The 12,598-nt window shown below is 31.5% G+C and overlaps 1 protein-coding gene across 3 annotated transcripts in view; it reads left to right on the forward strand.

The window, feature by feature from the left end:
- The window catches only part of LOC142320111 (uncharacterized), a 470,415-nt gene that overhangs the window by 400,073 nt on the left and 57,744 nt on the right, over positions 1 to 12,598 (forward strand). For all 3 annotated transcript variants that reach the window (XM_075357791.1, XM_075357793.1, XM_075357792.1), the window contains one exon: positions 3,210 to 3,299. In XM_075357791.1, the coding sequence (XP_075213906.1) occupies positions 3,210 to 3,299 (90 nt within the window). The remainder of the gene's footprint in view (positions 1 to 3,209; positions 3,300 to 12,598) is intronic.

Consider the following 12,598-nt stretch of genomic DNA (forward strand, 5'->3'; position numbering starts at 1 on the left):
TCCACGGCTTACACACACATACACACGCAATTTAAAAAAATTATTATTTTATTTAAATAAAAATATTTTTGGCTAATTTAATTAAATTCTAACTAAAGCGCGCGCGCATTTTGTATTTCATTCGCACGGGTGTGGCGCTACTAGCGGCCACTTTAAATACTTTTTTTACACTTTTAATATTATTATTCATTTATTTAATTCTACCACTCCCCTGTGACGTCACAACGTAGCGGACGACTACAGCAGCTGTACGCCAGTGCTACACTAGCGCTTCTTGTGGTGAGAGGGGGGTACTAATGTCGCAGTATACCAACTTAGCCCACTTTTTAAAAAAAAGAAGATTTTTGGAAATTTAATTATTTTTTAATCGTTAACAAATGTGCCCGAGGAAAACAGACCTTATTAGGCGAAATCTCGAGATACTGAGGATGACCTTGCTCTACAGCCTCACCTCCTAGACCTTTTAAGTTAAAAATTTAATGGCATCAATGACCCATATATAGAAGTAATCTGACCAAGTTTGGTCAAAATCGGTCGAGTAGTTCTGGAGATAAGGTGATTTAGAGGGCGACACCGAACATACACACGTAAATGCAAATATCCGAAAAATTTCCACTCGATTTTTGGGTTCCTTAGGTGTCAAAATGTGAAGATTTGGTGAAAACCCTATATGCTAAAATTGGACCGATTATAGTACTTTCCCTACTAAAGCTATAGCTCTGCTATAGCGCTAGACGGGAAAGTAAAAATCAGTCTATACTGTAAATATTTAACTGAAAGCGTAGTAATTATACTACGTATTATCTTAATTACTATCATTGCTCGATTTTCTGTGTCATCCGTGAAACTGCAATTATCTTCGTAATCTTTTAATCGCAAATTATCATCTTCATTTCCTTCGAGAGCATTCGAAATATATCATTTGTTGAATGATTTTTTAATCAAATCTTCCGGTATTTTTGACCGAAATGTAATAATCCGTACACAAATTTGTATCTTAAAACGAATTCTTAACTTTACTAAATGATGTAGTCTAGTGTGTCGTGTCCGAATGATTTGTGTAGTGTTTATGGAATTTGGTTTTAAATTATCTGTTTACGCAGATATCTAGAGATTGAAGAACCTCTAGAATCTGGTGTCATTCTACCAGGAATAATAACGTGATCCTTTCCAGCAACTAGTCTTTGTTTTACATATTTGATCGAATAACCTCTAAAACAGTCCATTATAAATACGGAAGGTTTTGGTTACAATGCGCCTGGTCAACGATTCCAGACGCATTCAATCCAGCCAGAACTAGTTTATTAATTATCCATCCCTTTTCTTGTGCTCGTTCTAAAATATCGGGGAAATCTTTCACATTTCTGGAAATATTTTCTTTTAAAAATTATATACGGGAATAATTTTTTCCCGTCCAAAAGTATTGTCAGCATCACAAGCAATATTATTTTTCGTATCTGAACACTCTTTGTACCTGCACATTATTGTCGATCGAATTTTGAAATTCACCGGTGTCTGGTCTGCATTTCCGATTCGATCAGGGAATAATTGATTTTCAGATCTTTAATCTGAAAAATTAAGTTTAAAAAAAATTGCAACTTTAAGTATGGGTTTCATTCAGCCACCTTACTTTTTGGGGCTTAAAAGTTTATTTCCTTGAATAAATTACTAATAATTTACTAAAAAAAATATAGCTGTGATGCCTACTTTTTTGGTGATGTAAAAAATCAAGCTTGGATGTATATATATAGTAAAATATATGCGTCAAAGTCCAACTGAGGGTTTCAGATATGCGAGGCAAAACCTGTTTAGTTTAAAAAAAATAAAATTGCCACTTCCCTTATTTTAATTTTGTCAAAAATTTAATGACATCAATCTCCTATACGTAGAATTTCTTTGAACCACTTTCGACGAATTTATATTGAGCCAGTCGTAGATAAAAATCAAAATACACGCAACACACATAGTTTAGTACATACATCCAGAAATTTCCTCTACTATTTTTGTGTTTTTTGGACTAAGGGGTCTTCAAATGTCGATATCTGCATAAAACCCGATACCCAAGCTTTTGGCTGATCACCGAAACATACTTTCCCGTAATTGGTATGATGTTGCACCTATAGCCGGAAAGTAATAATAATAATAATATTAAAATCTACTCCAGAATAGAAATCCCAAATTAAAACACAAAATATGGAGTAATAAATAAAGTCCCTCGCTTTAAGTAACTTGGAGAATTTATTACGCCGAACAGCTCTGAGAAACCAAGTCAATTGGACAAAGCTCTAGCTGCGGAAAGCTCTAGGTTTAGTACAAAATCTCTACAACAAGAAATCCCTCTCGCGTCAAACGAAAATCCGGCATTACAACACAGTCATTAAACCCACAGCATTATATGCCGGTGAAACATTGGCCTTAAATAGAAAAACCGAAATAGAAGAAAAAAAGAAACAGGAAAGGAAGATTATAAGGAAAATATTGTGACCGAGACAAACTGAAGAAGGATACAGATTACAACCGAACGAAATTGTTGAAACATACTATAATATCGAAACTGACATAAGGAAAAGACGAATGAAATTCTTCAGACACCTTTGCAGCCTACCGGAAAACAGACTGACCAAAAGAATAATCGCGTACTTAAACATCATTAAAAATTGCAATCTCCTGGCTCGCAGAAACACGAAAAGATTTAGAGCACGCAGGAATTACGCTGGAGAAGATCATAGACAGAAACACATACAGAAATGAAATAGATAGATGGGAAGTTAAACCAGAAGCGCCGAAGCCAAAACAAAATCGTCCGAAATGGTCTGAAGAACGGAAGAAGGCCTTTTCTGAAAGAATGAAAGAATTTTAGAGGGAAAAGAAGAATGCCAAGCGAAAGAAATATGAATCATGAATCCTTAACGTCTTTCATTGGGAAGTTCTCGACTTATAATATAATAATAAAAACTATTGTACTAAAATTTAAAAAAAATTACACTTTTTTAATTCTTTTTAAAATTTTGAGTTGTCGAAATCAGCGGAAAAGTAACGGTCTGTAATCTTAAAACTCGAAATTTAAAAAAGATGTTATTAGAATAATTTTTTTTTTCAATTCGATTAATTTACAAATAAAAAACGAGTTTATTTTGTGTTTAAATCAAAACTAATTTATACTCATTTGATTTTTTAATAATTGATTAATTAAATAATTTTAATTTCAGACAACACAAGACGGTGAAAGCGGAGGTGGATCAAATATACTTAGTTTAGTCAGCGGACTTTTAGGAAGCAGCAGTGGAGGCGGTGGTGCGGTGAGTAAATAAAAAAAAAAATCGCAATGGTCAATGGGAATCTGGAAAAGATTTATAAAAAAAAAATTTTTCAGGTAAACTTCAGATATATTGTAGAATACATGAAGTGAAAAATGTTGGTTATTTGCTGTTACATTAAAAAAAAGAATAAAAATCACGATACAGGTTACTAATAAAAAATAACTGATCGTAATAATAACAAATACATTAATTGAAAAATATCAAATTAATTAAAAATATACAGACGTATTTTAAAAATCACAGATAAAAACAAAGTTTTTGGTTATAACTGAATTCGGGTCTAAATAAAAAACATCACAGCGTATAGTACTCTCAATAGCATTTTTTATCTAAAATTATTCTGTGGCATAAATTAAACTACATTTAAAAGCGACTGTACAACTTATATAAACATTTCAAGCATTTTCTATATATAGTAATGAAGGTAAATTAATGAAGATAACGAAAGTTAACCGTTGCGTAACACGTTGTAACACTCTTTTTTTATAATTAATTAGTTGCATAGCCCATTATAAACAATATTCCTGAGCTCTTTTTTCGATTTAAACTCTACGGACGGCGTTAAAAACCTTTTATCTTTTCTTATTCTACTGTTTTATTTTTTCCAATATTTCTTCATTATTTCATCGGGCCATTTTTTCTTTCATTTGACCACTGAATCCTTAATTCATACGTTTTTTTGATTTTGATTCGGAAACCTTGAAACTTTTGGATTTTTTCCTTAAAAATATCCTTATACAGGATTCCCTTTTCAAAGTTCTACTTTTCACGCAAATTTTTTTAAACCTGTGAGAAATAAGTTTTTAAGAAAGTTTTTAAGAGGTTTTAAGAAAAAAACTTCAATTTTTTCCAATCTATTTTTGTTATTCTTGAAAGATGTCCGTAAAATATTAATCTTTTCTTTCTTATTCAATCAGAAAGTTTTACTGTTTTTTTTTTTTTTGCAAATTACTACTTATTCTCCAAGTTTTTTTCTCTTTTGTGAACCTTATGATTTTCCTTTTTAATTCTTCTTGCTCTTTTATTCTAATTTTTCTAGTTTTCCTTTACTGAACCCTTATTTTATTTTTTAATTTTTACCAAAACAATGTTAATAAAGTATCAAACGAACTTCATAAAACAATATACAAAGTGATTCACGAAGAATGTAACAAACATTCAGGACGTGCTGGTGAAAAAAAGAAGGAAGTTCATGTAAACAAAGGTTCGGAAACGCTTCGATGGCGAGTGTCAGATGGCAAAAGATTTCGCCTTGTTTTCTGCGCCTTCGGTAAAATTAAGCCAGACTTTAATTGTTGAGACCGATACAATTTTAATAAGAATCAAATTCTCTACAAGCTTTTTTAAAACTTTTATATATTTATTACCGATTTAACAGTTACTTTATACCAAACATAAAGTAGTGTGTTTTTCAAACGCAACGTTTTGTCTTTTAACACGGATTACTCGAAAACTACAAAAAATACAGTTGAGGGACGTATTTTATTTTTCAATTTTTTTGTTCAGATTACATATAAAATCACCATGTTACCTCTTAATCTGAGTCTCAAGAATTACATTCAGGCTTAATTTTGCCAACGAAGCAGAAATTAGAACGAAACCTTTCGTCATCCGACACTCTCCAAAGAAGCGTTTAAGAGCTTATGTTTATATAAACTGTAATCTTGATTTTCACTAAACATATCCTCCTGTCCTGAACGTTTGTTACATTCTTCGTGAATCCCTCTATATATGTAAATATTTTACGGATTACAAATAATTATAAATACAAAAAAAATATCTATTAAGTCATAAATTTAAAGGCATAGATAAATCGGCTTATCACTCGCTTTATTACGTAATTTAGCCACGACATATTTTTACACTTCCTAATTATACTGGATTTAATATTTAAAATATATTTCATCATTTTAATTCCTTATAATGAGACAAAATACAAAATACATAAGGAAATTCAGATCAGTTTAATAAAAAAAAATATAAGAATGCAATAACGTGGGATAAATTTGATGGAGTGAGAAATTAATTTCTAATAACAATATATATATATAACTAGAAAAACATTCCTGATATTAGCATGTCAATATTTAAAAGAAATTCTGTATAAATGTAGATATATAGATATAAGTTATTAATAGAATTATTTTCTAATTTATAATTTCAAAAGCAGATGGATGTGTAGTTGTCTAAGCGTGCATGTTTAATGTGGCTTAATTAGTAGCGGTGTATTGGGTAATAATGTAGAAATTGGATTTATCTTTTTTCTTGCCGACTGGGTAACTGGTGTTTTATTTGTATAAACTAAATTTTATTTATTATTTATATTACAGTAAATTTCAAATAGTATAATTTTTAATCGACATCGACAACAAAAGGAGGACTTTTTTCATTTCGAATAAAGTATATATGAGGGATCCAAATGTACTCACTGTTTGCTGGTCCATATTTCGTGACAAATTTGACTTGACGTGACAATTTTTGGCACTGAGAGGGTTATGATATGTGTTCGAAATGACACCAGCAGCTTCTATACAACGCCCATGGCGCCTAACTACACACCGAACTACGGCTGTTAGTGTATCTGCCATAATAATAGGACATGACTACGATTTTATTCACGTAGCTCGTCGATTGTTGCTGGTTTTTGTCGATACACATCATTCTTGACGGTCCCTCAGGGATCGAATTCCAGAGGTGTCAAATCAGGAGACCAAGATGGGTACTCGACAGCAACTCTTCGACCCAAACACCGACCGGGTAGAATTTTATCGGGTACAACCTGATATCTCTATGGTAGTGAGGCGGGACTTCGTCTTGTTGCACGTAAAACGTTCATCGCCATACAGATTTTGGACGGCAGACAAAATCCTTGTGTGATGCATATCTTGATATACACATTATCTTAATGATAATATCTTGATACGCCTCACATTTACGGTACCGTCGAAGAAGAAAGAAATAATCAAAGCATGCACTGACAGACCGCACCACACAGCAACCCCCGGTAGATTCACCGCCCTGTCCACATGAGCGTGAGGATTTTCAGGAGCCTAGTAGACACAAGTTAAGTACCGTTAAGTTTGAAATGCGCCTCGTCAGTCCACACAAACTTCCCAATTCCTCATCCCCGCCAACCATGTGCTGAAACCATTCATAGTACTTCGTCCCTCGATCTGGGTCGTCCTCATTAATCACGTGTAACAGTATTGGAATGTACACTGCACTTTGCACTTACAATTGACCGGTTCACACTACATTTGCGCGCTCCCTGGTTCACTGATATTTGCGGTGATCGGGTGAAACGTTGCAACACCGCAGCACTGGACGCTGGACTTGTAGCTGTTTGTGGTCGGCCGGACCTTTCCTTGTTCCAAACTCTCTCCGGCATTGCCGTTATACCTCGTAAATGTTCTCGTACTTCCAGTACCACTTCAGTACAGTCTTGAGTTCAACAAACGATAAGAAAACCTCAGCCATTATTGCTACTCGACTGTCTTCTGCTGTACTGGCTAATATGACTGGCTCGTTGCACCCCCAACCACCCGCACATGAGTGGCAAAAGTTACCAGCTTTGCCTACCACGACAAATCTAATACCTTACACTACACGTTATATTAGTGAGTGCAAGTCTTTCTTTTTAGATATTATTTAATTATAAACAGCGAGTAAATTTTTTTGGATCCCTTTATATACTATTGGTATATATACTATAATTATTTTATTTATTTATTTTGTATACAGATAATCATTGATATGATAATTCAATCGTTATTCTTCACTAAAAGAAACCGATTTCGACGATTCATTGTTTTTATTTATTTTGCAGAGATAATCCCTTTGGTGGTTCTAATACAGATTTTCCCATTAATTTATATGGAACATCTTTTAAATAAAAAAAATAATTTGCAGCCAATTTAAAGACATTTTATTATTTTTTGTTATTTTTTTGATAAAGTATTTTCATACAAAAATTCAGGAAAATTACGAGGCCAACTTAGATTAATTAACAAAACATTATACATAACCCCATTTCAGAAAGTCTAAACTCATAGCATTACTTTTCAATATTTACAACTTTTATAAAGATTTTTCTTATTTTAATGAGGTTTCTGCAAACGATGATTTTTTTTCTTATATCGATAGTAGTATTTTTATTAAAAAAAATAAAACAGACTTTTAAAAAACCGTTTAAAAAATTGAAAGAAAAAATATATATGATTTCTATTTACTTTTTTCAATTTCAACTCTTTAAAACCGGGGTACTATTAAAGATTGATCAGTAGCTGAAAGAAATAAAATAATAGTACATTTTTTTTTTTTTAATACTTAAGTTGATTTTTCAAATTGTTATTTTTTTAACATACTTATTTTTTAAGATTAGTTGGATTAGATGTTTAACGTTATGAAAATTTGTATTTACCTTAAGATAATACCAAAACGACAACTTAATAGCAATAGTCGTTACACTATATTTTTACCGTTGAGTTTGAAGCTCAATAAATCGACTCCTAATAACGGAAAAAAAAGATCTTGCAAACAAATCTCATATTTTTCAATAAAGTTTCTGTTAATTTAGAAACTTTAATTTCATTACGTACATTTTTCTATTAGATTGAAGACTGCATTTTTTAAAATAAAAAATGTTCATTTTGCAACTGATGATCGATCGCTGGAGTAGATGTATTTCTTCAACCAGAAGCTGCGTTGTTTATTTCATATTAACATGTGGAAGAATTGAAAGATTCCATTACTTTTGACGTGACTAACCGCCGGTGAGATTTCCTTGTGGTGGACTATCAGCATTAATTTTCTCTAGCAAACATTCTTTCGTATAAAAACGAGATAAATATCTTCATTCTACACGATATATACAGGACTTTAAATGAGGGGGTTTTGTTTCCTTCCCCGTTCTATTTATAGGAACGAATGTTTTTAATAAATAATGGTGAATCTCGCTAAATATATTTAGCCCTTAGATTTACACATTTATTTACATTTAAAAAAAAAATTATCCTGTAAGTTTGTTCTATGACGATAAAATTAAAGAAATTATAGTTACTAATAAAAAAATAATAAATTAAAAATACAAAAAGCGATGATATTCAATAAAAGTACCAAAAAGTTTAAATAATTAAATATTTATTAAAATATTCAATTTTTTTTTAATTTCTATTGAATTTTCTCTGTTAGAAATAGACGCCCCTACTCGATTAACTCATTCCTCTCCTGGTACGACATTAAATTTGAAATTTATATGTAATTTAGTCCGTTATTAAGACACATCCTAAGTTTTATATAATCTGCCGTTCGCTCGAGCTTCATCATCGGTGGTGACAATGAAGTGCGGGGACTCTCGAGCCCCTGAGCTAAAAGACTGAGTCCCGGCGGGGCCGTCCCTTCGGGGGTATCCCTGTCAGAGGCGAGGCACAAAGGACCGAGTCTCGGCTGCTGGGTGATGGTGGTCGGGAACGGCATAGCCGTGCCTGGCGTTTCCCTCACCTGGCGGCTAGAGGCGAAAACATCTCCTGGAACCGTGTTTATGCTTAATCGGGGGTCTGGTTCCGGGAGGCAAGGTAAAAAAAAGTTTATTTAATCTAGCAATAGAGGAACATGTAAGTAAAAGGTTAAACCTTAGAGGAAGACAGACTGGAATTTATATAAAAAAGATAAAAAAATAAAAATTAGGATTTAGGAAACAATTACACCGAGGTTAAAATATTAGCACAAAACAGTTAGGAATGGATAACATCCAACTAAGTACACAAGAAATAGTAAGTCGAAAACTTCACAAGTAGAAACGAAATATATTTTTAAGAAAAATTTATTTCCATACAATTTTCCACAGTGAAAATCTTTTAACAATGATACTTTTTTAGTATTCTTTGGGATCACAGGTAATATTCATCAACTTTTTTATGGGAAAATAATTTATTAAATATCCAAATTATAATTTATATATTTCACGCAAAATATTATTTAAAAGAATAGTAAAACTGACATAAAATTGAAAGAAAAACCAATCAATAATTTTTATTGTATGTTATATAATTCTAATTAAACTTCTCTTATCTTAAAAACGTTATATTAAACAATTTATTACAAGTTTTCATATTTATTTATGCAGTGAAACAAAAAGTACAAAAGTTTCTTAAAAGAAAAAATAAATAAACTTAGAAAAACAAAAATAATTGTAAAATATTTCATCGTCATATGTTTCTACATTTCCTATTAAATTAAATTTATTTAATTTAAAAAAAAACATATAAAATATATTGAAATTAAATGTTTTAAAATAAAATATACACGTAACTTATGTTTAAGTAATATTGTTTGTGATATGTGTATGTGTGTGTATGAGAAATTTATATATATATATATATATATATATATATAAAATATAAGGTTACAAGTCAACAGTTACGAAATTATAAAGCTTTTTTTATAAGAAATTTCAGTTGGTGATGAAATTTCAGAATGCTACGGATGAAAGAGGAGAAGGCATAGACGGAGGTAATCTGATAACCTTGTTTGCGCCGTTACTCAACAGTTTATCAGCGAGGGTACGATATATGGATTAAAATAAAAGTATTTTTTGTAATCAATGCACCGATATACTATAAAATATTTAAATTTAAATGCACAAACTGCACTGATATATTGTGAAGGTAGATATGCCCGACTTTTAATATATTTTAAATATTAAAAATATACTATTCAATTACACCTTAGTTGCTTTAAAGGAAGTGAACTATATGTCATTTCAGTAAAATGCAATAAAAAGGTTACTATAAACATTGGTAGAGAGAAAATAAGATTTTCATCTGCCTGTCTACTGATTGAGATAATTTTATAAAATGTTATAAAATTTAGCTACTTCTTCGAAGAAAAAAATTGTAGCATGTTAATCCTTAAATCATTCTTAATATTTATCAATTCTCAGCCTCAAAATCTTAAACCGGTAATTGTTACGTTCTTCACATATGACACAAATGTGTCTATATCCAAAGATAATTATTTAAAAGGATTGGAAAATTCTGATATTTTCTCGTGTTAGCTGTTGAAAACATTGTTTTCTGGATGAATTTTAACCGTCTAACTTTAAAAAATATATAAAATTGTAGTGGTTTTCAAACGTGCGTAACATTGATGATCTCGTGGATAGAATTCCACGATAACATTAAATAATAATATTTTTTCTTTTCATAAGGCGAAAATTCTGTGTGGTTTATTAGATGACTAGTCTTTTCAGACGATCAAATTGATTTCACTTCCGTCAGATTTTCAAATCGCTTTGTTTGAAGCGCCTAAATAAAACTCGTCAGCGTTATTAAATATACAGAATGTACCACGAAATTGTCCCGAGACTTTCATAACCTACTCGTAAAAATAACGGAAAACGTTCATATAAACATAAGTTCTAAAAAACTTCGTTTGCGAGTTACGGCTAGTGAAAGATTTCGCTTGGATTTCAGCTACTCCGGTAAAATGAGGTCGAACTGAAATTTTTTAGACGTTAAGCAAGGTGCAGAAGTAGTAATTTCTTATGGTTTTTGATCTAAAAAAAATTAAATAAAATAGCTCCAGAACCGTATCTACAGCAGTTTTTTAGTAATGTGGGATGAAAACTAATAAATTACTCCGATTTATTGGTTTTTACCTTACACGGGTGATAAACACGTAAATATTTCAAACAAAACTTGTAGAAAACTTAATTCTGAACAAAGCGGTGTAAGGTAAATTGAATAAAACAAATAAAAGATAGAACAATTCAAATTTTATTTAGAAACAGATCACTATACCAAAGCTTATTATACGTACCAGTTTATAATAGATGTTAAAAAATGAGTTCGCCATTTTCAACATTTGCCATTTCTTGACACGCTTCTGTACTTCTTTAGTGGCTCTTTTTAGTCCTTTAGGGCTGTCCTTAGTTGCTCAGCCGCATCCGTAATGCGGACAATTAATTCCTCACGAGAATTTTTTTTTGTTTTGCGTAAAATATTTTTCATCCATCCTCAGACGCAAAAATCTAAAGGTTTTAAATCAGGCGACCACGTTGGCCAGCAATGTGGACCTCCACGACCGATCCACTCCTCAGGGAAATAATGATTTGTATGTGGAAACGGCACAAGAGAAATGGGGAGGCGCGCCATGGTACTACAAGTGTACTTTGCATCTCATCGCTAGACGAACGTTTTCAAGCAGCTGCGGAAATTCTTCTTGAAGAAACTGCAAGTAAAGCTCAGCGTTAAAGCGGCCGGATAATATGAACAGTCCAAACAGCTGATTGTGAAAAAGGCCGCACTATATATTGACGATAAATCGGTGGTGAAAATTGCCATCCGTTTCGTTAGGATTTACTTATGCCCATGCATACTCATTGCGTAACTTGTTGACGTCATCCCGAATGAAATTTGCTGTTCTATTTTATTCAACTCTTCAGGTCAAAAACCATAAGAAATCACTAATTCTACCCCTTAATTAACGCCCTAGTAAATTTCAGTACTCGTGTTAACGGGGTAGCTGAAACCCGAACGAAATTTTTCATTCGCCGTAACTCGCAAACGAAGCATTTTAGGACATGTTTATATGAACTTTTCCGATTATTTTTACGAGTAGTAGAGGTTATGAAAGTACCGGGAGAACTTCCTGATACACTCTTTATATTATGCTTTTGTTTGAATTAAATACAATCTCTTGGGACTCCCTCAAAAAAATCATAACGAGTTTTCAAGGTAAAAAAATGAACTGTCCGATCATTGTTTGGTACTAATACGGATGAACCGTGTAGATCGATAATTATAAAAATTAAAAATGTTAACTAATCCTTGTACGAGTTTGAAATCATTGCTGAAAAGAATAGGCGTTTATCCTTTAAAAAAAAACAATATTCACTTTAATCAAATCAAACAAAGAAATTCTTTCATGTAATTCAATCCAATACTTCGACTTTAACGAAGGGTGTTACAATGCTGCCGTTATCATATTTAATAATTTATCAAATATTTAAAAAATCTTCATACCAATTTATTTAAAATACAATTAAAAAATTTTCATTTGAAAAAAAATATATATTACTGTCGACAATTTTTTTTAAATAATTTTGTCAAAACATTTTTAAAAACCTTGAAATTTCTGCATTCCGTATGAATTCCATAAATATGTGCTAAAATAATTTTTATTAACCCCTTCTGAATTGCAAATAGTTTTGTGATTATTTTTCATAATTACTATTTTTATGTATCTATCTTAATATTATTCAATATGTTGTTTATATT

This window comes from Lycorma delicatula, chromosome 2 (assembly GCF_047948215.1).
Source record: "Lycorma delicatula isolate Av1 chromosome 2, ASM4794821v1, whole genome shotgun sequence".
In the NCBI taxonomy this organism is placed as follows: Eukaryota; Metazoa; Arthropoda; class Insecta; order Hemiptera; family Fulgoridae; genus Lycorma; species Lycorma delicatula.